Consider the following 25,497-nt stretch of genomic DNA (forward strand, 5'->3'; position numbering starts at 1 on the left):
AACACGTCTGTACCTTGCGGAGAAACGCTGTGCTTGGAGGTTTTCCCAGCCCAGTCTGTCAAGTACCCAACACCGAAGCATCAAAGAGCAGCTCACATCCGGGGTTACCAGTCTGTTACTGTTTGTTTCTCCCAAATAAGTGTTCCTTGTGCTGCCTCCATAGGTCATCGTCTGCCACAAGCCGGGGAAGGCGGGGAGGGGACAACCGCTGCCCGCCGCAGTTGAAGCAAGGCCGTCTGCAGCCACCCCCCGAGGATACCACTTCTGTTAACGTCCCGAGCCGACCCCGACAGCTGCAGGTGCGTGGTGCACAGAGTGACGCCCACCTTCGAGTCCCCGCCAAGCCCTCGCCCGCCGCAGCAACCCAGGTCCCGTGCCAGCGGCACAGCCAGGGCAGAGGGCACGTCCGTACCGAGGCAGACCCAGCTGCGTTCACCCCACGGGGGCAGCTGAGGAGGGGCCTGGGCATCGGTGCGCGTGCACACACGTGCTGCTCACGGCACCACAAGCGACGTCTTGCAAAAGCGACTGCTGCTCAGATTGACAAGTTTCAAGAATGGCAGGGAGCTCACTGACACGGAGGGGCCGGAATTCTTCCGAAAGCCGCTTTCTCGTGTCTCAAGTTGCTCCCTACGTCACCACTCGCTTTTGAGAAGCACGGCCAGACACGCACTCCTGTAGCACCAACGCACATCTGATCCATGTTAGTACAACCGCTACATGCCTGGTTCGGCAGCTGCTGCAACCACCGAAATCAAGGTACACTCGCTGCAATACCTGTAGAAAAGACAACACACTGCCACAGAAATTTCCATTTCTGTGTCACAGTAACTAGAGCACAGCAACTCCAAAGCAGCTTCAGTCACATATGCCAGCTACTTCTTCCAGCACAAATCAAAACCGTGGATTTGCTTCCTAGACTCCTCACATTAGCTAGCCTGGAGACTGTTTAAAAAAAGCTGTTTACCATCTTGTTCTTAAACGGGTTTGTGGCAGGAGCTTCTCCCTCTTTCCCTGCAGAAGGGAGGGACCAGTCAGACCCTGTGCTCAGCTGCAGTCCTCGTCCTCCTCCTCCCCCCCCCTCAAATATTAAGATTCATCAACAACAGAGTTCAAAATCACAGCCTTGGTGTGAAGTGCAATCTTACACAGTCCGGTTTGCGAGCACTGCTGGTTTCTTCTGAAGAAGTACCAGCCTACATTAAACGCCAGATCCCGAGTGGTGCTGCACGTCCGTTACAAGGCTGAGAACTAAAGGCAAGATTGATTCCGATGTGAGCACCAGCAAAGCAAATGGGTTTTTGAAAACCCTATAATTTCTCTGCAACCCTTGACTTCACTAAACACACATTTTTAGACTACAGCACAGTTAGGTAGGCATTAAACAAAAATGAGCTACACTAATGATGATTTATACGCAGGATAACCTTCCATAAAGAATTTATCTTTGATTTCAGGGTAAGTTACAGTGTTGCCAAGTTAACCAAATAACGCAACACTACCAAAACCCCCCACTGCAGCAGCGCGATGCAGACACAAAGCACTTTTCTGCAATTGTTTTAAGATCTCTTCGAAAATAGACCCAGTAGGTGCTCCTGAAAGGATGCACTTGTCAGGAGCTGAATGGGAAGAAGCCAGGCAGAGGCACCCACCGAAAGCAGCACTCTCCTCGGCTGCTAAGAGCGGCAGCAAGGAAAGCAGCTATCTGCGCAACGTGCACGCACGCCGGGCTCTGTCCGCGGGCCTTCACTGAAACGATGCTGAACGAAGGGACGAGGCAGACCTCGAACCAGGAGACATCGCGCAGCACTCGCCCTCAAAGCCATGTTTCTGTACCCTGCCAGGGCTGCCCGTCCCGGGGCCGCTTCGGCGAGCCCCTGCGGTGCCAGCCCAAGCCACCCCCAAGCCAAGCGCTCCCTCACCACCAGCGAGCTGCAGCCAAAAGCGCAACAAGGATCTGAAAAGACGAGCCTCAAGAGCAAAGCAGCAGAGCTTGGGCGGTGGGGAGGGGGCAGCTTGCAGCTCTGCAATCCCAATTAAGCATGAGAAGAACCTGAGAAAGCTCATGAAACAGCCACCCAACCCACTTACCGAGACCGAGGTCGGAGCTTGCAAGAACACGGCAGCCCCTAGAGAAACACTCCCTCCTCCTTGCAGAGGAGGTTTTTTCCTCCATTTTCAAGCTACAAAATGTTTTGTGTTCCAGTAGGGAGAAAAGAAGAAAAGCTTTAAGGAAAGCAAACACTTCCCGGGAAAATATCCAGTTAAAGCCAGTTGTCTGCCACAGAGAAGTCTGGGTGAAGGCTCTCGACCAGTCCTGAGAATTAGGACCCTTTATGCCCTGACATGCTGAGGCTCGGTAGGAAGTCGCACGGTCCATGTGCATGAAGCACTAGAGGAAAATTTGGAGGAAAACAGTGAACTGGATACATTAACGTGACGACAAAATGCCAGGTTACACAGCCAGCTTCAAATATGGCTTGAATTTACTTCTGAAGGAGCTGCAGTGCTTCCATAGGCCTTTTCTTTTCGTAGGATGACGTGAGCAGAGCTATGCACTGCTGTATCTGTACAACCACTTGATCTTGCAATTCACAAAGCATTTTTAGATAGAAAAAGAGCTATTAGGCCTCAGTACCACATCTCAGCTTTTTTCAAAATTCATGCCATTCACTCCAGACAGCAGGGAACCCCTCCTTCACTCCTTGCCTTCCTTGCCAAGTATTAGGACAGAATCAAAAGTTCACCAGAGGTCAAGAAGAGACCATGTTTTTGGCAACAGCAAAGCCAGCTTTAGCTCTAACACAAGAGCAAGTAAAAAAATAAGCTGCAGGCAGATACTATATTTGTAATCCAACAGCAAAACATGTTTGCTTGTGTTGACTCTGCACTGTAACACAATTTATATGTTCTGTCTTTAGGGTAATTATTGCTTTAGAATGTTAAAATCCTTCCACTCTAATTAAATCATCATATTAAAAAATCTACTGCAACAGCAAACTTGAGAACAAGCCTAGGTTAAGATCATGCAAGTGCATGGATGCTCAGTGCACAAACTTGGTGCTGAAGGAACCAGCTCTGCTCTTCAAACGACGCCTGGACACGGCCGCACGCACCGCTCATGCAAGGGGCGGGACAAAGCGCACTGCCAGCACAAAAGGCCTCTGAGGTGAGAGAGGGATTTGGATAACAGCAGCATTAGGACGCAGATTTGTCCCCAGAGCAGGAGACGTCATGTCACCGAGCTGTCCCACAGGGTCTGCCTGCTCGGAGGGGTCCCCACCACGGGGAACCACGCTCCACGCACGGGCAGCCCATCACAGACTCCGGCACCTCCCCGGGCCCAGCAGAGCCCTGGAAGCTGGTTTGTCCCTCTGCTTTTCCCAGAAAAGGGACCGCAGCCCAGCACAGCCAGCAGATGCACTGGCACTAAGGAGCCGAGATGCCACTTTTAGCAGACAAGCTCTGAAGGTGCTGGTAACACACACCTGGCACGTGAGTTGTGTCCATATGGCTCACCTGCACAGGACGCGTCCTCTTTGGAGCAGTCTCTAGAGTATACAGGGGTTTTGAGCTCCCTTGGAAGCAGCTGGCCTGGTATTTCACAGAAGCCACCAGGCTTAGGCAGCACGGCCAGAGTCGACACAGCCCAGCCAGCCGCCAAGGGATCTGCGCAGCGAGTTGCAGTGCTGAAGGACTTCCCTACACCCAGGCCATGAGATGGCAGCGAGGCACACCGTCACCCCGCACCACAGCCGAGAAGGGGTGCCACAGACCCGCTCATCAGTCCCGTCGGCAGCACGGAAACCTGCCTTGCAGTTGCTCCTTCACGGGGATGCAGCTGCTTCCCAGGAGCATGCTTTCTCTGAGCAGAGAAGGGCTGGCAAGGCTGCGGTGCGAGTCTGCACCCGACGAGGATGAGCCTGGCTTCTTCCAAGCACCAGCTGGCTTCAGTGCAAGTCCTGCCACGAAAGCTTTGCAACAGGCCTCTCCAAAGGAGACCCACAGATTTCTTACCTACTAAAGTGGAAGGGACACGACTGCAATATTTCAAAACATCCCAAGATGCCAGAAGGCTTCTCACAGCATGCAGGGAGGCCATTTGCAGAGCAAGAGTGTCCCTTGCTGGGGGAGAGGCTGCTGCAGGCCAGGGCCGGCTCCTACCACCTGTGCGACGCAGACCGTCACCCCGAGCTCCTGTCTGGGGCAGAGCACACTGCTGAGGCAAACAGTCTGAGGTAATTTCACCCCGAGACTGGCAGAAGTGGGTCAGTGCTGGGGAGGAGGAGTGCTATAAACTAAAATCCTGACTGAGAGGAGGAAGTTGGCTCACAGCCCCAGATTTACAAACTGTAACAGGATCTGTGCTGGTGCCAAGGCAGCCCAGCCGCTGTCAGAGGAGGTCCCCTTGCTTGCCCGGTCAATCGTTCAGCGTGACTGCCACTTGTCACTTCACCGCAGCCCCGGGTCGGGGCTCCGGCCCCGGCCTAGAGCCCGGTTGTGCAGGGTGCTGCGCGGAGATGCCCCGAAGGCATCGCACCCCACCGGGGCCGGACCAGCCCATCGGTCCCGCAGCACGAGCCTGCACAGGAGCACCGAGAGCTGTAGTACGTTGGCGGCAGGCAGGAGGTGCAGGCACGGCCTCCCCACCACGGGCCAGCGCAGCCCTCGGAGAATAACCCTTCGGCCCCTCCAGGTGAAGCACTCTGCACTAAGCTCCTTAGAAAGAAACGTCCCTTCAAGACCGATTAGAGCAAATCGCCTCCCGTGCTTGGTCAGCACCCGCTGCGGCCGCAGGGGCCCCAGGCACACGCCGCTCGCCCCACACCTTGCACCGGAGCCCCCGCGCCCGAGGCGCGTCCCCACGGCAAGCGCAGCAGCACCGAGCCCCCGAGGAGCACCAGGACTTACTGACCTCTGAGCAAATATCCCACACGGCGCGTTCACTTCGGGCAAAATCCTTTAATTCTTTCTGGATCCCCCCGGGGAAAGCGGTATTGATTGCTTTACTACTAGCTTACACACGCTGCGCAGGGCAGCCAGCGCTGCCATCAATAGTCTCCGAGGAGGGAAGCAAAGGTCACCGCGGTACATGGGGACGGGTGCTGGCGGGCCTCTCCCAGCCCTGCTCCGGCCCCGCTCTGCCTGTCGCGTGCCCCACGCTGCTCCTGCGGCTCTGGTTTGCCAGCAAAGCAGGATCAGCCTCCCATCCGCTGCCCCGCAGCGTGGGCTAGCTGCCTCCTCCGGGCAGCAGGGGCACAGAGCGTGCCCAGCCCGACCGAGCACGGGCCGCAGTTCGCGCCTATTTCACCCAATTCTACAGTGGCAAAACACCCAGAGCTGCAAAGTCCCTGCAAAGAGACCGGCATTACCATCCCTCCCTCAGGTCCCCTGCACACCAGTCAAAGCACAGCAACACCAGTGCTGACTGGGACACGCACCCGCCTGAGAGTCAGACTAACGCAAGCAGATCACACCAGCACTGGGAAAAGGCAGGAGGCCAAGCAGCTTCCAGGTGCCTGAACAGGGAAGCAGCTCGTGATGCCTTTTTCAATGAGTTCCTTCCCACGTGGCTGCAACAGTGGTAAAAACTCACAAGAGAATATTCACCTTTGTATCACCCTAACAGTGAAATCTGGTCCAACTGCAGAAGAAAGGGAACTGAGCAAGGACAGACCATCTTCCAAGCATCCAAACCCCAGCTGTCACATACCCATCAAAGTGAGCTAGTCACAGGCTCGTGGGAGAAACCAGGAAGCAAAACGCTTGCTGTCACGCTTACCAGCACACCTGCGAGCCCGCTCATACACGCGGTACCGGCCTTAGCGCCGAGGCGGCCCCGAACACAGCGCGCCTGCTCGCACCACGTGGGTTTCCCCGTATGGAGCCCCAAGGCAGGCATCAATAACACCCTTTGCTTTGGCAGCGCAGGCACAGATGATAAACCAAAAGACCTCTGCAACAGTGAGTTTCACACAGGGCAAAGCAGGACAGATTTGCCAAGAGGACAGTGGCTCCTCTCTTACCTGGGATGATAGAAACGGTGTCTTTCTCCCAGGACACAACACTAACATATTCCTGCACTGATGAGGGGATGAGGCACTTGAAAACAGCCACGTTTCCACGCATCGACCTTTGGTCCTCCACCCGAACAGTGTACGGTTCCCTGAAAACTGGAGAGAAAAGCAGATGGTTGATACTATGACAGTGCTGGAAGAAAACAAAACTTGCTTTTGCTTTAATACCACATTTTCCAAACAAACCCCCCCAGCAACAAATGGCTTCCATCCAAAGCACTTGCCCACCCCAGCACCAACCAGGAAGCAGGGGCAGAGAAAACGAGCTGCAAGACAGACATTCGCATCCCCAACCCTGCACTGCCGATGCCCAGCCTAGCCGTGTCCCGGGGTACCCGATCCGCCCCGCAGCCGACCTCGCCTCCTCCCTCCGCAGGCACCGGGTCTGCGGGTGACTCCGCAGACCCTGCGGGATCAGTGCTCATCAGTCCTGCACCTTTCCTTGGGGAAGGCACCGGTCCTCCCTCCGGCACCCCGGCCCTGCGGCGATGCCTGGCCCAGCTCCGGCTGCTGGGTGCCCTGCGGCAGCCCCCGGCTTCACCAGAACCTGCCACGAAGGGCAGGGATGTGAAGCCGATGGGATTGCATTCACCAGAGCCGCTAAGGCAGAGGTTTGCAGCACCCCGAGTTCAGTACAGCAGCCAAGGGCATTCACTAGCTGTAACGTTCAGCCTCCTACCCTGAAGGTAATCACTTCTCTGGCAGACGTAAGCTGAAAATGCAGTGGGGAGACACCTGCGAGAGAAAGCCTGTGGCACCATCTGACCCCCTCCTAAACCCGGGGAGCAGCACTGGGGAAGCAGAAGGCAACTCTGCAAGCTACACCGTGGTGAGGACCCCGAGCAGCGAGCTGTCCCCACCGCGTACCCTGCCCGCAGGGACACACCCCCCTCTCCGAAGGCTGCACAGTGTCAAGGTACTCGCCGGTGCCCTAGTGACTTCTACAAAGCCCTTCAGCAGCCCTCACGAGATAAGCTGGATCTGCCCAAGCCTCTTCAGGGACAAAAAGATGTCACCACCCCCAATAACAGACACAGGCACACCATAAACGCTTAACATTTGAGTATAAAAGTGCAGCGAGTGCATGCACCTCCTTGCTGTGACAAGGACTGTCCTGGAAGACACAGGCACCTGCGCATCACTACCAGAGACATGTGCTTGCTTGGACATTGAATGACACTCCCAGCCAGAACAAAAGCAGCTCAGCAAATCCCAGGATAAACCCCCAAAGGGCAACGCTGCCTTTGCAGCATGGAAAGCACCCATAGCCCATGCATTTTGTACACCAGGTAAACAAGCAGCAGGAGGGTGATGGTGCTTCCACCTCGATTCCCCTGGCTTTCGGGGCACGCTGCTTTGCTGCAAGCCCATCCCAGCTCCCTCTCCGGGAACCCCAGTGCAGCTTCCCGGGGGCTGCGCACAGCAGCAGGCTGGCGGAGGAGACATTAAACACCCATAAAGCCATAAATGATGTCCGCCTGTCAGCAGCTCGAGCACCCTCTCGCCCCTCAAAGCGCCCCACAACGCTGAACACCAGCTGCTGCAGGAGGCCCGGGGTGGCAAAGGCAGAGAAAGGGGGTTCGGAGAGGCCTTCAGCTCGCTGATTATTTATTTATTCAGCGCAGCAGCTGGGCACCGAGCTCTGCAGCCAGAGGGCACAGCGCCTGCCCAGCCCCAGACCGGAGCGAGCGTCCCTGCTGCAGAGGTGCCGGACGAGGAGGAGGAGGAGGGCTGGCAGAGCAAGGATGCACGAGCAGCCTGCAACAGAAAGGCACTGCAGAGCCAAAGCAGATTAGCCAGCAAAAGCCCCCTTAATCACATGGAGCAGGAGGTTTATTCACAGGCTTTGAAGGCCAGCGGGGACCACGACGACCATCCAAGTCTGGCTGCCTGCACAGCCAAGGCTATGCATCCATCCCCAGCCCACAGCAGACCCGGCGTGCAGGCACCCACGCGCTGCTCCCGTGGCCTCCCAGAGCATCCTTCACCCAAAACACAAGTGCTACCGCTACTCTGAAGCGAGCCAGCCTCCACATGCTGGGGCTTCCTTGCTTTTTGCTGCCAGCTTACAGCTGTCTGTCCCCACAAAGGTAATTTAAAAGTCACAGCTAGCATGCTTAAAAATTTCCGTTGGCTAGACAAGAGAGACTGCTACTCCGTGTGCTCACTATCAGGTTTTTCCAAAGCCTTTTGAGATTTTTCCAGTTCCTCATTTTTTTTAATTGGGTTTTATTTGCTTCCCTTGCACAGCTGAAGCTGGCTGCACTTGGTGCAGCGCCATTACAAAGCAGCAGAGTGACCAGGACACAGGACAACAGGGTGGAAGCAGAAGCGGGGGGAGGTTTCACAGCCATTTCCAAATGCTATAAAACCCAAGCAGCTCAAACTGCCAGCCTGAGCCATCCTGGTGATCCTCAAGAGCCCTGCAAAAGGGCCCCGCACTGCACCCTCCCAGCACCTGCTAACCAGACAAAGCTTGGACGCCCAGCCAGGCGCATCTGCTCAAATCCCACTCACAGGAATGGCGCATTTAACCCAGTATTTGGAGAGGAGGGCCAGAGCCAGGACTCAGCTCTGCCACTGACTTGCTACCTGGTCTCCAAGAAGTCCACACAACCTACATTACTCCAGAAAAAGACAGCAGTAAACGCTGACCACCTGGCAGGAAGGCAAGCACTGGAGGCAAGCTCTCCCCGGAGCACAAACTTCCCACCACCAGCAGCAACCACCCTTGCTGCACGAGCCCTGGAAACCGAGCCTGCTGTCCCGGGCGCTGCCACTCACCACTGGAGCCTAGGGAGCCAATCGAGGGGCCTTCCCTCTGCACCAGGAGGGCAACAGCCTCCTGAAGGCAGCCCGCACAAGAGCTCGCCGAGGGTCCTGCTGGACCCAGACCACACAAGCTGCCTGTTGCACATCCAGCTACTGCAGCCCTATCTGCTGCTGTCCGTCCTCCCCACTGGGCTGTGGTTTATAGCTAACCTGACAGTGCTGGTAAATAATTCACTCTGGGGAGGGGGGTTAATACCAATTTACTCTGCAGTACAAGGTATTAAAATAAAAAACCCTGTAGTCGCTCCTGTCATGTTCCCTCTGCTAGCCCCACTTTTAATAGGTTACATAATGAAGCCATTCCTGGGCTATTAGCCCTACTCAGCCTGGTCAATAATTTACTGTAATGGCTTTGGAAATCAGCTCTTTGCCATATTCCTGCTTTTTGCTTAATAAGCCTTGGTATGTTTGGGCTGGATGCTGCAACGGGAACAGACAAGTGTTTGGGAGGGCTGTGGGACACCGGTGCAGGGCATCTCTCCACCGAGTACAGATGCGACCCAGGTCCGCACACAGCTATGAACACACCCCAGGTATGGTGGGTGCAAATGACCTCCCCTGCCCCAAGGCTGCAGCCACACCGCAGCCACCAGGCACTAGCAGGGGGCACCGACGTGGCGCGTCTCTTCCCTGCTGGTTGTCACTCCATAGCGCTCTCCCTGCCAGCACAGGGCCCAAATTGCAGCTCTCAGCTTGGGTAGGATGCCGCTCTGCAAACATGTATTGGCAGGCAGTCCCCTGTTTATCCAGCACCCTGCCCTTCTGTTTGCTATCTGTCCATGCGGCAATCGATGCCGGCGCAACAGGCCCGCGGCCCAGCTCTGCGCTTCACCAGCTCGCTCTCCTCCCCAGCTCCACGGTACCACCTCACCCAGCAGCATCCTTCAGCCGAGGCTGCCGGAGCCACCAGGCTCGGGAGCAGAGCAGCCGGCAGAGCGGCCCCTCGCCCCTGCTGCTCCTCACAGGGCAAGCGCAGGAAGGCGGTGAAACACCTCGCCCAAGGCCACGCGGCTAGCGGCAGGACTCCCGAGCCCTTTTCTCCGTTCAACACCCCCCAGCTCCTTCTGTCAGACGAGAGCACTGCTGTGCCAGTGCCAAAGCGCTACCGGGCAGCAGTATTACCGTCCCACACCAGATATGCCAGGTGGACAGAGCCAAACCGGGTGCGAACAGGCTACGGAGCAGGCCGGAGCGCTGCCAGCACCCCTTCCGAGCCCCAGCACCCCCACAGAGGCTCCTACCTGCTTTAACACGGATATTTGGGCTCCTGATTTTGCCTGCCGAGTTCTCCGCGGTGCAGAAGTAGTCGTTGTCGTGGATAAAGCTATTGAAGGCTGACGGCGAGAAGGGGTAGAGCTGCAAAGTCCCATTGGCATGGACATGCCGGATGTGGGGCACATCGTAGATGTCGTCGCCTGTGGCGAGGTACCACCGAAGGACGGCGCTGGGTGACCCTGCTGCCGGGCAGGGGATCACCACCCCCACTGTGCTGGAGAAGGTGACCTGCTGCAGAGAGTCGTTCACAAAGTAGAGGCTGGTTCCAACATCTTCAGCGTGTGCTGTGGAGAAAGCAGAGGCCACGACAGCCGGGAGTTACTGCGGGCACCGCGACCGCTCAGCCGCACGGCGAGGGCCCCCCCGAGCCGCCCCCAGCCCAGCCCCCAGCCCCAGCCGGAGCAGAGCGAGGTAGCAGAGGAAGCACCAGTGCATGGACTGGAAGCAGAAAGGCCACCTTCACAGGCCAGTGCTCTTGCCGGCAGCACGCATCAGGGACCACAAGCGCCTAACAGGACAAGCAGGGGCTGGGCCAGCAAGAGAGGGTGCCCACGGCAGGATGGATGCCTCATGCCCAGGTCCCCCCCCCCCCGAGGCTTCCCAGGGCCAGGAGCCCAAAGGAGGGAAGGGGCAGCGTGAAGACGCCTCCACACAGGCGCGCGCCTCGGCCACACCATTAGCCCCAAACCGCTAGCGTGATGGCTGCGGGGGAAACACCACCCTCCCCGTGCCCGGGGGCTGCACGCACGCATAGCACAGGGTTTCTGCTTCCACTGTGCCCCAGCGCTGCAGGCCCGAGGGCACCTGCACGCTAGAAATGGCTTCCTCCACGCAGCTCCGTGCAGCAGCTGCCTGCACTCAAACACAACAAACGCTTTTTCTACTGCAAACCCAAATGTCCCGCAGCCCAGAGCAGCGGCAGATGGCCAGCACCCGGGTGCCTCATCAGCTCTCCAGCTCGGCTCCAGCGCAAACTGCCTGGGGGCAATGCTGGCACTGTCCAGACCCAGCAGAGCCGGATGGAGCGGGGCAGGCATCTCTGCCCACCGTCCCACCTCTCCCCCAGCACCGCAGCCGCAGCCCATGGGAGAGGGACAGCAAAGCTGCCTTCGGTGCTGCTCTCCATTTCCAGAGGCGGAGGGAAAGGAGGGCAGACAGGGAGAAATTCCCTTCTCACCACCTCGCACAGGAGCCCTTGCAGCTCCCAAAGTGCTGCCCCAACCGTAGCAGAACTGCTGCAGGCGAAGCCCAGCATCGCCCTGCCCTGACTACTGCCCGCTGCCTTACCCCAGGCTGCCCCGCACCACGCAGGCGGACGCAGCTCTCCAGGCCACACTCCAGGGCAGGGGTCACAGCCTCCTGGATGCCCAGGAGGAGCCTTTGGAGCAACTGCAACAGCTACGAAAAAATCGCTTCCCTTCAATAAACAGGAAAAGAGCTTGTCACCCAACTCCTCCAGTCTCCTCTTCCCACTCCAGGGCCAGCTCCCCGCTCAACCAAAGCAAGCAAGATTTGCTATAAATAAGGACGAGGCCCCCAGTCACTTAGATCCGGTTTTCTTTTTTTAGGCGCGCTCTTTTCCAAGTGGGCGGAAGGACACTGATCTAGAGAGCGGCCCTTGGCGGGGGTGTATTAATAGCGCTGGCTGGGAACACCAGCCGTGGTGCCGCCGAGCCAATAAGCAAATAACTACCGCGCTGTTGGTTTAAAACGAGTCACAGGGGACCCTCCCTGACCTCAATTTCTTTAACTTGGGGAGGAGGGGACAGCAGTGGGGGGAGAAAATAGTCTCGTCTGTATGAATATTCTTATCTTAGCTCCAAGCCGCCCCTTCAGGGAGAGCGCGTCGTGGCTGCTCATTTGAGGAAAGGCTATTTAAGTGTTATTGGCCACAGCAACCCGCAGCCCACTGCAAAGCTGTCCTCCAGCGCCTACCTCCCCTGGAAAACGCTTGCTTCTTCCTCGGAAGGGTGTTGGGAAGCACCTTCCTTCCCTCGTTCGGCATTGTGCTACCAGCTTGCTCCACACCTTCCTCAACCAGACCAGGACCACCTCACCCCTTCCCCAAGGGGGGCCCGAGCACATCCGTTTTACAGACCGCAAGACCGAGGCCCCGCACACAAACTCCCCCGGACAAGGCACCACGGCGGCAAGCACCTGCCCCCCGCACCAGCCAGGAGCACCTCCCAGAGCCGGGAGCAGCTCCCCAGGCCTCTGCTTCAACTGCAGACAACCTTCTCCCCTCTCTGATCTTCTCCCAGCTGCAAATACCACCTCGCACGCTTGCACCACCTATTACATCAAAAGCAAGACAGCCCGTTTCTTGTTCTCCATCTGCTCTGTGCCAGACCCGTCACCTACGACGACAGCATTGCCTCCCTCGGCTACCCAGGGCCCTCTGTCCCACACCGGGCACGCCGCAGCAAGCTGGGAGATGCAAGGGACTAGTTGACTAGGAAGGTCCAGCAGCGTCACCACACATGAAACGCGTTCATAGGTTACGAAAGCATCTTTGTCTCTCCCCACACCCTAGTGCATCTGCTTGTCCACGTGCATGCTCAGCTAGTACACAAAGCCATTTATTTTTTTCCTCCCTCCCTGACCAATGCAAGAATTACGAAACAGAGGCGTAACCCCCCCCCATGCCCCACATCCACCCCGCTTCCCGAGCAGCAGCGCCAGGCTTTGAAGAGCTACGGGGCCACCGCACAGCCCTGCAGATGCCTTTTCATGACATCTCCAGGCTGGTTTGTCGTCATGAATCAGCATTTCCCTTTTCCAGAACAGCGCGATGCTTGCTCCCCACACATGAAAGAGCAGAACGTACATCTACAATCAAATGAAGGAAAACAAAGCGAGCGAAAGCAGCCCTGCGCTACCCGGGGTAGCGTGCAGTGACGCAGGGGAGGGCTGGCGACAGGCCGGCTGGAGAAGCAAGGTGCACGGCAGTCACTGCCCTTCGCCACAAGCGGCTTGGGCTCAGGAGCATCGTGCAGCTCAGCACCCACGCTGCACAGCGCGGGCTCCCCGCGCGTCCTGCAACCCAACGCGGCAGCACCACGCCTTGCAGAAGGTTCCAACCACTGTAATGGTCAGGGAGCAGCCGCAACCCGATGGGCAAATCTCTCATCTCCAGGCATCACTCAGGAAGGCTTACAGACAGAAGGGTGAGGGGCCGGGATGGAAAAATACCTCACAGACAGAAATTCAGATTACCCATAAAGCTTTTTCAGGTCAAAGGGGGAAACAGATTTTTAATAGAAGATGGAAGTTATGGGATTGGCAATAGTTATGTGACAGACGCATAGAGTTAAATCCACATAATCTCCTTTACCATTTAGCATTGAGCACCATCCTAATTCCATGTTTCATAAAACTGCCTCCAAATCACTGAGATTAAAAATTTAGAAATAGCACTGCAATATTTTTAAACCAGAAATTACTGCTCACATCTGGTCAGCTGTGCTGACCCTAACCTAAATATCGAGGGCATTAAGTCACATGAAGCAAAGATGGGGCTTGAGCAGTCAGAATGGAAGGGTTTCTACTGGGGGGAAACACAGCGAAGCAGGCACAGCACCGAGCGCCGCAGACCAGGCAGCTGGCAGCCAGGAGCCGCACACAAAGCCCAGTGTGGAGATGGACACGGTCTTGCCTGCTCTGGAAAGCATGTATTTTAAGTTATCAGAGTGCAATCTTCTTAAATTGTAGTAAATTACAACCTAGAGGTATTGAAATATTAATATCTCTATCTCCACTGGGAGAAGCAAGTCATTTTGCTATCATCCCTTAGGAATATTTACTAGTCTTGTTCACTGGACTTCCCAAACTCTGATATCTTCAGAAGCACAGCCAGGCTCGGCACTGCAAAGAGATGTGCTGCACAGAAAGCGCTCATTTACTCTAACGAGCGGCCAAGGCAGAGCAGCCATAAATTGACCCCAGGGTCTGTCACAAAGCCACATATTCCGGAAAGAGGCAGCTGAGATTGAGGTGCAAGACCTGCAAGAGGAGCTGCACTGGCCGAAGTCTCCAGCCTGCACATACACAGAAAGGCCATCACCTCCCAGACCAGCCCAGCACCAGCCCTTCCTCTGCTCCAGCCCTCACAGGCAAGGGCTGTCCCCGTTTTTCAAATTGAGTGGGTTTCGGACTTGCCCGAGACAATGACCAGCGTCATGCCAGTGCCACTAAGTAGCCATTTCTCCCCCTCAGCTGTGAAGTCTTTCCACCCTTGATGCAGAGATCTGTGCTAGCAAGCTACTCATTCAGGATCCCACAGCCATTCCCGTGCCTCCCAAGACCCTGCAGCAAGCTTCTCAAAGCTGAGCGCGGCCTTTGCACATCAGATCTGACAGAAACCACACGGAGATGGGAAAAGGCTAAGCAGATACGCCTCAAAGACGTGCACGCACCCACAGGGCACGAGCACTCCCGCCTGGCCTGCTGCTGTCAGCAAGGGGTGGCAGAGGTCAGCGAGTGCCCGAGTACTTCCTTACAAAGAGGGACCGCTGAAGGGGTGACGGCCTGCCACGGCTCAAGGCGCCGCTGTCTCTCCAAGGAAGGCTTTGCAGCACCGCAGAAGGGGCAGGCCCTAGACTGGGGCTCACCGCGCCCCACTGGCAGCGCCTCTCCCAAGACCTCCCCTCGGGCTTGGCGGCCGGATCAGCCGCTGCCCTCAGCAGCTTTCGCACGGGACGTTGGCGCAGCACCCACCACGGCAGAAAGGCCGTCCGCGGGCAGGCGGGGGGACTGCACCCGCCAGCGGGGCTGCTCCCGTCCCAGCGGGCAGCAGAGCTGCCGTGCAGTGAGGGCTGACCACCCCCCGCCATTCGTTATGCTCATTACGGGTGTTGGACACCCGCCCTGGCCAAGGAGGAAGCGCACCGGCGCTTGCACGCGTTGCAGGGTGGGAGTTACAGGTAGGTGGCAAGCCCCACTCTGTCCTCTGTCCTGCCTTAAGATATGACAGTAATTCTGCCCATCGTAACGCCCGAGCAGTCCTTGGCCTTCCCTGCAACAGGCTTCCTTGAAGCCCTCCTCCTCAGGACACTTTTAATAACTTTTCTCCTAATGGAGAGCGACCTTGGAGCTGGCAGAGCGAGCAGTGACATCTGACCCGTTCGCAGCAGCCGAGGGGAGGAACAGCACGGTGCTCCCTGCCTGCCGCCGGCACTCGGAGAACATCTGCCGGCCGAGCACGAGAGGTGCGTGCCCCGCCGGGAGCCAGCACCGCCACAGCCGCCCCCCCTCCAGGACCGGCCCCGGGTGGCCAGGACAGTCCTTGAACACAGCATTTTGCTGTAATCCACTGCAGGAAACAGCGCGGCTGAAATGCCGCGGATGGCCTGGGGCGTTCAGCTGGTGCCCGGCGCACGTGGCCACCACGCACCAGAGGCAGCGACCACGAGCCTGCTTCCACGGCACCTTCCTTCTGCCAGCGTTTCGGCTGCCGCGTGCGGCCCACCCTCACCCAGCAGCCCTTAACAAGGGCTCACGAAGGCGAACACTGCCCCGGTCCTCCGCAGCTAAGAGGCAGTGCCCAAGCGCGGCCAGGACGCGTGCTGCCTGCTCCGTAACGGAGCTGCACGGAAACGAAGACCTGAGCCAGCTCGGGCTATCGCACCAGTGCCCCGTCTCCCACCCAGGCCGAGGCTGTACTCTCATCTTTGCTTTGCAAAGCGCCGAGAGCGATTTCCGTCACAGAGCCGACAGGTATGAGAAATGAGGGGAATAAATCTATACACAAACCTGCGAAAGGAAGCTCTGAAACCTGGTTCACCTTGCCCTCCTCCTCTTTAAGCTAGGATCATTGCTCCCTCTTCTTTCCCACAGAAAGGAAATTAAACCACCCTTCTCAAAAGCTCATCGCTGGGTTGGGCGGCAAACACTAGCAAAGGTCGGTTGGAGAATGGATTTCCTAAATATTTGGTAGAGCTCCGCTAGCAGATGATGGCAACGTGCAGATTGTATGTGCTGGGGTTATTTTTAAATTTCTCAAGAGTCTACAAGCAAGGAAAGGGTAACTCATAAAATTATAATGTAAAATTGTGTAGCTGGCTAAAATTGAGATTTCAAAGGCAGGACACATTCCGGGCCCAAACCAGCCGCTGCATAAGCCCCCGCCAGAGCACGCTTTTCACTGCAACCACTGAGCACTCTCCTCCTCCATGCCCTCCTAGGAAGTCGCACTTATTAACAGCCTGCTTATTTGGGTGTGAGATGACTTCATATCATCCAAGGCACATCTCCACTCGCACGCTGCCATGTCACAAGAATTCCTGCCACAAAGAGACGCTTCCCGTTTTGTTCTTGCCCCCGGTTCACGCGCTGCCTCAAACGAGGCCGCAGCGCTCGCTCGTCCTCCCTCCACCTCGGCACCACCTGGGCAGGGGCGGGAGCACCACAGCAGAAACGCCCGGTGCACCGGGGCTGCCCGAGGCAGCACCAGCCCTAAATCCAGTCCCCAACCAGCCCGGCTCGGTATCACGTCTCCGGCATGCCAACTTTGGTGAGGCACACTGTTCCACCGGAGCACACAAGCACCGAGAAATTAGGCTTGCGTATATCGATTTTCCCATTCAAAGACATGAGCAGCCCCAAACCCATGCCGAGGGCAGGTAAAGGCTCCGGGCGAGTTGCCACTGTGGCTCGCAGTGCCGGAAAACTGTGGCCATCCGTGGGCTGCAGAAACGCGAGCGGGCACGGCGAGGCGCGCAGCACTGCAGGCTTCGCCGCCGTGCATTTAATGAGGCTTCCATGTTTCATTTCAGAGACAAACGAGCGCTGTGCCACACCGGGGGGCCGAGAGGGGGAGAGTAAAAACGCAAACTGCATAGTTCACTGCACCCGGCGCAGGAGCATAATGTAAATATAATGCCAAGATGCATCAGGAGGCGGAGGGCTCCGGCTAAAACACGAAGGGAGATGCTTTCCCAGCTCAAAAGCTCTCCGTTTTGACAGTATGGTCTTCATCACACCGCACGCCACTCGCATCCCCTCCTCCTCCTCCTCCTCAGTGTGGCTGCTCTTTGACTCGCACTGCCAGACCTTCTTTCCGATAAACTCCCTGTTTGCTTGCTTGCCAGCCACCTATTTCTGTTTATTTTATAGGCAGGGGAGGAATAAGCAGCTACAGCCCATTGAGAGATTTCTGAACTTCAGTGCTCCCCTGGATCAAATGTTTATTTGCTTTTAGCCTCTACTGGAGCTCTTGTTCTACAGCAGGAACATATTAAAAGGTTGTGCTTCGATGCCCAGAAATATTAAGTATCCGAAAGGTTTATCATGCATTAAGCAATTCATTTTTTTTAATCCTATTATTATAATGAAACTTCCATTGTACTGCTGTGCTCTCTGGAACCGTTTCACTTTAACACTTTCCATCGCCAGGACTGCTCCATACCGAAGATATATTTCTTAAGAAAGAGAAAATGAGGCCATGAGGAGTTGTGCTAATGGAGGCTTTTAATTTGCTCTTCTCAGAAGAGATAGCTCTGTGGGCAGAGATCCTTTTTCCAAGAAGCTGGGGCTAAACACATGCAAAAGCCATAACCCTAATTATTTAGACTGGGGGGGAAGGGGGGGGGGAGAAATCATGATGTCCTGGATGGTTATTGGGTTTTGTTTTTCCCTTTTAGCTCAGTAAAAATGCAAATGTAAGCAAAGCAGCCGCTGGCACGTTCATCTCGGCAGATCCTAAACACAATAGCGATTTCGATTAAACCTCCCAAATGCAGTTTTACGCCAGCTATAATAAAGCAGCTATTCCATAATTAATAATTGATCAAATAATGGATTGTTACCACACAACTGGACAGGATGCCCTGTTAAACCTCAGTAAATATTTTTCATTGGATCATCATTAAGATAAATGGGTAATTTAACAGACACCAACAGAAGTCTCACAGAAGGAGGCAGCGCTCTCCCCTTTCTTTCTCATTTCCAAAAAATTCCCCCTTGCCGCTGTCAAATGCCAGAAAAGATAATTAGGGAAAATGTCATTCCATATCCTCCAAGCACGCAATTTTCCAAAAGGTGGGCACTCTCAGCGCTACGTCTGCAGGGCAGCTAATGTGCAAAGAGGTAATTCATTAGAAAACCGTAATTAAAAATTCCCGCAGAATCGGAAAGGGGCGATTCCTTTATGTAACATCAATTGATTGTTGTAACAAACGCACCGTGGTTTAACTACCCGCGTTACACGCAGCTCCTCGGCTCTCTTGACATTGCACACATAGCAGAGACCCGGTTTCGAGTACTACCTCTACGGACCCGGGCAGCATTCTTTTAACCTCCAACTTTAAATTTATCTTTAATCTTCAAGCGTGCATCTCCTTGACACTTGCTCCACGATGTCTTTTTTCCACCCAATCTGATTTATATCAGCCCACGGGGTTGCATTTAACACGGCGTTCCTAGAGGGAAGGGTGCGATTTCCAAAGCCTCGCTGATCTACCCTGTGCTGCGGGACCAGAGCGTGGCTCGACGCGGTCCCGGGCAAGTGGGGACGCGGAACAAAGCCGGCCCAAGGGCCGCCGCCAGCCCCGGCCCCGGGGCTGCTGCCCGGCACGGCGACGCCGCGCACCTCGGCGCGGGCTTCCGCAGGCGCTCGGGCAGGCGGCGGGCGAGCAGCCGCTCCGGGCCGCGCACCCCGAGCCGAGCCCGCTCCGCCGGGGCGAGCGCAGCGGCCGCCCGAGGGGGCGCACGGGGAGCCGCGGCCCCGCTCCGCCCCGGCGCTGCCAGGTGCCCCCCGCCGCCCCGCGCCGCCCCCGGCGGCGACCTACCTTTCCGCAAAGAGTACAGCAGGAAAAAAGTTACCAGCCACATGCCATAAAGAGCACCTATGGCCCCGGGGTGCGGCGCAAGAGCGGAGCGTGCCGTGCCCCCGCCGTCCGCGCTCGCTGCCGCCGCGCTGCTCGCCAGCTTGCGCTGCCCACAGCGGAGCTCGCAGCGGCTCCTCCGGCCCCTCCCCGGCGAGTGGCGTCGGGCGGGTGGGCCGGGCTCCCGCGCACTCCCCGCCCACGCCCCGCGCCGCCGGCCCCGTCGGGGCCGCCCCGGCCGCGGCCGCTGCCCTCGCTGCCCGCCGGCGCGGGGGCGACAGCCGGCCCTCGGGCTAGCGGAGGGGGGGGGGGTCACGCACACGCCGCCGCAGCCCCCCCGGCCGGCCGTCGTGCAAGGCGGCCCCGCGCTCCCCGGGCTGTGGCAGCAGCAGGGCTCGGCTGCCTGCGGGGCACGGGCCAGACACACACACGGGCTCAGCGGCTGCCAGGTTGTGCCGGACGCGCTCTGTAAGCCGAGCTGAGCGTTGAGCCGGAGCCCGGAGAGGCTGGAACACAGCTAATACCTTTTCCATCCTCTCTGCACAGCAAACCTGCTGCTTCGGCTTGGTAAGGGAGGCTCTTCCCTGTCCTAGCCACAGAGCTGCTCCCCCAGCCCGTGTGTGCTGTGGCACGCTTTGGTCACCTAAGATTCACAGCTGCAGCACTCCTTCCTTTGCCCTCCGGAAAACTCAGTAACCACAGGACAAAAATTGGGTTTTCCCTGTCGTGGGAACAGCAAGAGCAAGTGCTGTTTGTGCCGTGGCCTCTCCTGTACCCTTAGCAACCTAGGGCCTAGGAGACTTGCCCATCATTCTAGCCAACAGATAACAAGTGAGTGATGGGTAATGCTTTACTTTGGGGAGTATTTAAGGCTTAGTTCAAGCCTCGGTTCTTGCTCTCCAAGACTTAGTCCCATCAAAGCCCATTTGTCCAGATCACTAAAGCAGCTCAATCTCTTTTGCTGAAGCATTTGCAGCAGGTTTGCTTTCCTTCCCAGAGCTACCTTCTCACCCCCAACCTGCTGAAATTAGCAACAAGATTGAAGCATTCCAATTTTAATGATGAATAGGAAAACAACACGCTTTGATTTCCAGAAAGCACTGTTTAGATTTAGTTGAAAACCCTAAACATTGTCCCCCAGTTAAAAAAATAGTAAGAACAGCTTCTTCACCATTTCCCACCTGCACCAGCTCTTTGCAATTACCCGGGGACACAGAAGCTGCCAACACAGGCTCCAGCACACCCAGCCTGCTGCCTGGCCCGAGAGCTCACTTCCCCTTCCCCTCTCTGCTCAGGGACATCCCCCGTGACTGCAAATTTCAGCCTGGAGCGCTGGCCCGCTCCCTCTCAGCAGGGCAGAGCAGCCACGCAAGTCTTCCAACACAAGCAGCATCAGGCTGCTCTTCTCCCCGGGGCAGGCCCCAGCTCCCCTGCCGGCTGGGGAAGCCAGGACATGTGCTCCCAAACCCTTCCCACCACCAGGCCCAGGGGATGCCAGCAAGGAGCCCCCGACCGCAGCAGAGACCCCACATTTTACTGATGAGCCAGGCAAGGCCCACCCAGACCTCAGTGCTGACAAGCCAAGAGCAAAGCGCAGAGCAGAGGCTGGGCGGCTCTGAGGCACCGCAGCCTTTCCTTTCCCTCCCCTCCTCTCCAGGCTGCCTTCCACCTTCCCTTGTGCCGCTGAGAGCTGTCACCACCCCCTGCACAGCACGTTCCCAGGCAGCCGCAGCAGCGCCGGCACGGCGCGTGGGTGTCTCTCCCGCACACAACGCCCACGCGCGCACGTGTGTTCCCGGGCCCAAAGCGGCTCGCTGCCGGCTCGCTCGCTACCCACCAGGCGCCCGGGGCTGCGGGAGGCTGCAGCAGCGCAGCAGCAGCGTCCCGAGACGCTGGTGCACCCCCCGCACCCACATCCCCTCGGGAACCGAGGTGCCTTTCAGCTGCCAGCTACATCCGCACGCAGATGATGGCTGATACCTAGCGAGGAAATTGATATTCAGAGCCTTACCAAGGCAGCGAGAGATCGCAGGCCCTGGGGAGCCCCGACACACGCGAGGCATCTGCCCCCGCTCCTCCGCAGCAGCTGCTGCCGGATGGCAGCAGACAGGCCTGGTGGCAGGGATCTCCCGGCCACAGAAGCTGCAAGAGCGCTTCGCTACCCAGCACGCAGCGCGTTGGACTCAGGTGCAGCTTCTGCCCCCCTACACGCAGCGCTGAACGAACCGAGGTACATGGGCTGGCAGGACACTCGCTGGCGCCGCACCAGCGGGGCCTCGCAAACCTCTGCTTGGGGCACATGTGCGGGGGGAGCGAACGCTACTCGGCGGTTCATTTTTAGCTCCCTTGGCTGCTCAGCACCTCCAGCGAGTTTCCTCATTTCCAGCCCGGAGAAACAGACTCTGCAGCAACCGCAGAGCTAGCCTCACATCCCGCAGAGCCCCTTCCTCCAGGACAAAACAGCTTCTGCCAGCAGGTCTGCAAGTAGCCAGAGACCGCAGCTACAGGCCAACAGGGTGGATGACCAGCCCTGGCTCGTGCTTGGAGAGCCACGGTCAGCCCTTGAGCTGGCCACCCCGTCACCCCCCCAGCGACTGTCTGGCCAAGACCACTTGCCAGCCTCCCGCCCCAGCGGCACGCCACCCCGCACCAGCCCCGCGGCCACAGTTTCCTTGTGCTAGCGTTCCTGCAGCCCCCGCGTTTGAACGCTTGCAGGAACCATTTGCACATCTTTGCATGAGCATTCAAACCGTGAAGCTGGTAAACTGCAACCAACAGCCCAATCTGGGGGCTGGAACAGTATCATGTGCTTTATACAGCTGCATTCAGGAAGAGGCGTAATTCATCAAATTAATTCCTCAGGCGGCTCTAAGCCAGCCTTTGGCAGCGTGTAAGAGGCTCCAAGGGAGGGAGGCCAGGAGCTACCCACCAGGAGAAGCTCAGGTCACACTCCCTGCTAGCAACTGGCCCGCAAATCAGGACCGAGTGACCTGCCACAGCCACCAGCAAGCACTGCTAGCAAAAAGGCTGCGCTCATGCGATCAGCTTCCCTCTCCGGCCCAAGCACCACACAGGTCACAAGCATTTGTAGCAGCAGCAGCAGCCCCCCCCCCCCCCCCAATCCCAGTCCTGACCCAGGAAAGACACGCTCCCACTGCGCTCCCAGCACAAGCAACACACAACAGCTCCAAGCCAAACGGGCTCCCTGCTCCTTCCCAGCCATGATTTCAGCAACTGCTCCTGTCCTGGCCCCAGACAGCACTTGCACCTAGCGCCTGAGCCCCTGAGGACTGGGAATTACGGAGGTACCAGGCTCCCCTGCCGGCTGCTTCTCCACCCGAGGTATTGCTTCCCCAATACACAAACAAACTCGCCCTGCTACAAACAAATCAGCTGGAAGCTTTTGCCCTGCTCGGAGGGCCTCTCCCCAGGGAGCAGTGCTACGGATGGGCACAGGGCGCTGTGGGGCACACCCCACTGCCCTCCATCTGGGCACACCACACCGCACCGCACTGCCTAGCCCCATGCCCTCCCCTGCCCGCCCAGGGAAAACCCCCAGGAAACAGGCGTTAAGCCACACAGCTACCCACCGGCTGCCGCCAAGGTCCACAGCGCATTGCCCACGCAGCAGCTGCCTCGGCCTCGTGGCACCTCTCAGCTGGTGGAGACAGCCTGCTCCGGTCCCTTGCTGCTGCCACCAGCACGTCCTGGGCCTTGCCCCATGCAAAGCCCCACTGCCCAGACCCACCAGTAACTCCCAGCAAGAAACCAGGCCCCTCCCAATGGAGGGCTAAAGAGCCGTTGGGGCTGATTGCCCTCCGGGTTTCACCTGGGCTGATTGCCTCCGGTTTCACCTGGGCTGATTGCAGAGCTGCACCTGCGCTAAAGGGCCAGGCCCTCCGGCAGGGCTCAGTCCCCTATAGCCACGTGTGTCCCCATCCCCCTGTGCCCTCCCCATGCTGGCAATGGGGCTGGGGTCTCCAGGCTGAGCACACCCCCAAAGCAGCACTGTGGGGTGCTTCCTGGGGCTGTGCATTGCCCCGGGCACCCCGTGGCCCGCTCTGTGCCTCCGTTTCCCCAGCCTGGTGCACAGGGTGGGAGGGTGCCCACCGCAGGGGCTCACGCGGGGGCAGACCCCTTGGCCACACAAATGTGTGCAGGGCAGCGGGATGTCCCCGTGCCCGGGGTACCGCTGCATTTCCGCCCCGGGAGTCGGGAGCAGCCTGGCCGGACCAGGGCAGGTGCTCCGAGGTCTCGCAGCGGCTCCACCAGCTCTCTGCTCCCGGCCCGGCAAAGACTCTTTCTGGGAAAGAAGCTTGTTTTTTGCTTCCCCCTAGTGTTGCAGCATTAAAGCACGGCACTGATCAGCGCGGATCGGATTATGTCGGGTGCTGTGGTGCCAGCAGCCCCGCAGCCTCCCCGAGCCCCTTCCCAAGCCTTTGCCCGGACCCAGGAGGTCCCATCCGCAGGAGGCAAGCGGCGGCCGCGGCCCTCGCTGCCTCCGGTGTGAGCCTGGAGTCACCAGCAAAGTTTTGGCAGGGCCAAGGCACGGCCCTGAGCCCGAACAGGCACAAACTGGATCCATGAGGACCCTTCTCAGCTTCCCAGCTTCCACCCGCCAGCAGAGCCGGCCTGAGGAGCGAGCCCATGCACGGCGCTTCTGCCGGCCCCGCTGCATCCATCCTGCATGCGATCGGTTATTTTGCAGTAACTGCTGCTTTGGGGCATGTGCGACACGGAATGGAGGGCCGAAATATCATTTCCTCGGGTCAGGAGGATGAGAGAAGACGGAGCGGCGCTGCTGCTTGGGCAGGCGCCTCGCTGCTGGTGGATGCAGCCTTTTCGGGAGCAGAACAAAGGGAGACGGCGGCGGGCGCCTGGCTCCCCGCCAGCCCGGCCCAGCCCTCCCATCGCCACGCGTTCCTCTTGGCTCCGTTAGTCACCATTTGCCGCTCCCGTTTTCGCTAACCAGGAGACATTTTGCATTCGCCTTTCCTCGGGGGCCAAGCGCGTCCCTGGCCCTTGCAGAGACGGTGGAGCAGCGGCGGCCAGCCCGGCGCGCTCCGGGCTGCATGCGATGAGCTGCCGGGGGCCCCGGCACATCTGGGCACGCGTTAAGCACAAAAGCTGGCTAAGCCCCGCGCGGCCGCAGCCCTTCTGCCCCGTGCATGTCTGCTCGGGGGCCGCTGAGGCAGGAGCAGCCAGCACCAGGGGGAAGCTGCTCCGAGCTGGACGCCTTCCCAGGGGAAAAGGACACGCCGGTTGTCCACCGTATTATTTACCCAATCCCCTTTTTGTCACAGAAAAGATCTGCTTTGAGCAGATTAATGGCTCAAGGGAGCGCGAGGGGAATCCTCTGAGATTGCCTGGTTCAGGGGAGAAGATGGGAGCCTCCTCCGCGAGGCCGCCGGCTGCCCCAGCGCATGTGCTCTCTGCCCCACGGCCCCAGGCAGCGGCTCATCACACGCACCGGCTCCGCTCCCGCTGCTGCGCCCCGTTAGCTCCTCTCTGCCGAGGCGCAGCCGCCCCGCGCTCATCGCCAGCGAGCACGGCGAGGGTCGGAGCTGCGGCGGGCAGCGGGCAAGGCCTCCCGTGCCGCTAGTGGGGCTTCTCTGCCGCCGCCCAAGGACTCCGGTTCCCCTTCGAGCTTGCAAAGCCGTAATGAGTCTCCATTAACGGGTCAGTGTCAATGCAAAATTATGTTTCAAAATAATCTCCTTACTGTGCTAAATAAGCACCTCAGATTATACCAATTGCATGGATTTTGTCTAATAACCTTCCCACGGCTAATCCTATTGCGCCGTCGGCGGTGACCCCCGTTGCGGGCGGCGGTGGGGAGCTGCAAGGGGACCCGGCGGGCCGCGGGGCCGGTCCCCACGCCGCGCAGAGGCTCTCCCAGCGCAAGATGGCAGTACCGGCCCGTGCTCGGCGCAGCCCCCGCGTCACCCGCCCCGCCGGCTCTCGCAGGGTGCCGGGCAGGGGGTGACGCTGCCCTGGGCTCTGCAGGGCCCCGGGGTGCGCGGGGAGCCGCGTTCCCGCTTTGAGCGCGGAGAGCCACCGCGGCGCGCGGCGCGAGGGGCAGGCGGCCCAAGAGCGCGCTGGCTCGGCTGCTCGTGCGACTTCTCATTCTGTGTGTGTTTAAGGCTTGCCGAGCAGGGGGAGGCTCGCTTGCAGCTGCAAAGGCGGCGGGGAACGATGCGACCACGCAGCGGCTTGCGCCGGTTTGGAGGGGCAGGTGCCCGGGGCCGGCACGGCGGCGCTGCCCGGGCTCGTCGCTAGATGTCTGTGTCGGCCCGAGTCGCCCCGCGCGCAAAGGCGCTCCCGAGCGAGCTTCCTCACCACCCGCTGCTCCGCTGCGCGAGAGCTGTTTAAAAAGAGGGGTTTTTTTTGTCTGTATCCCAGGATGAGCGAGGCTGCCAAACCGAAGGGCCGGATGCAAAACTCCAAAACCTTGCACAAGTGCAAGACGTTTGCAGGGCAGGAAAGTTGTT

General features: G+C 58.3%; 1 protein-coding gene across 1 annotated transcript in view; it reads right to left on the reverse strand.

Moving 5' to 3' along the window:
* The window catches only part of DSCAML1 (DS cell adhesion molecule like 1), a 95,722-nt gene extending 76,567 nt beyond the window's left edge, over nucleotides 1-19,155 (reverse strand). Inside the window, exons 1-3 of the mRNA XM_064524191.1 lie at nucleotides 18,971-19,155; nucleotides 10,151-10,468; nucleotides 6,027-6,173 (exon numbers count right to left, since the gene is read on the reverse strand). Coding sequence (XP_064380261.1) covers nucleotides 6,027-6,173; nucleotides 10,151-10,468; nucleotides 18,971-19,013 — 508 coding nt within the window. The 5' untranslated portion in view covers nucleotides 19,014-19,155. The remainder of the gene's footprint in view (nucleotides 1-6,026; nucleotides 6,174-10,150; nucleotides 10,469-18,970) is intronic.
* Nucleotides 19,156-25,497: the final 6,342 nt, after the last annotated feature.

The sequence above is a fragment of the Dromaius novaehollandiae genome, chromosome 21, assembly GCF_036370855.1.
Source record: "Dromaius novaehollandiae isolate bDroNov1 chromosome 21, bDroNov1.hap1, whole genome shotgun sequence".
NCBI classification, from domain to species: domain Eukaryota; kingdom Metazoa; phylum Chordata; class Aves; order Casuariiformes; family Dromaiidae; genus Dromaius; species Dromaius novaehollandiae.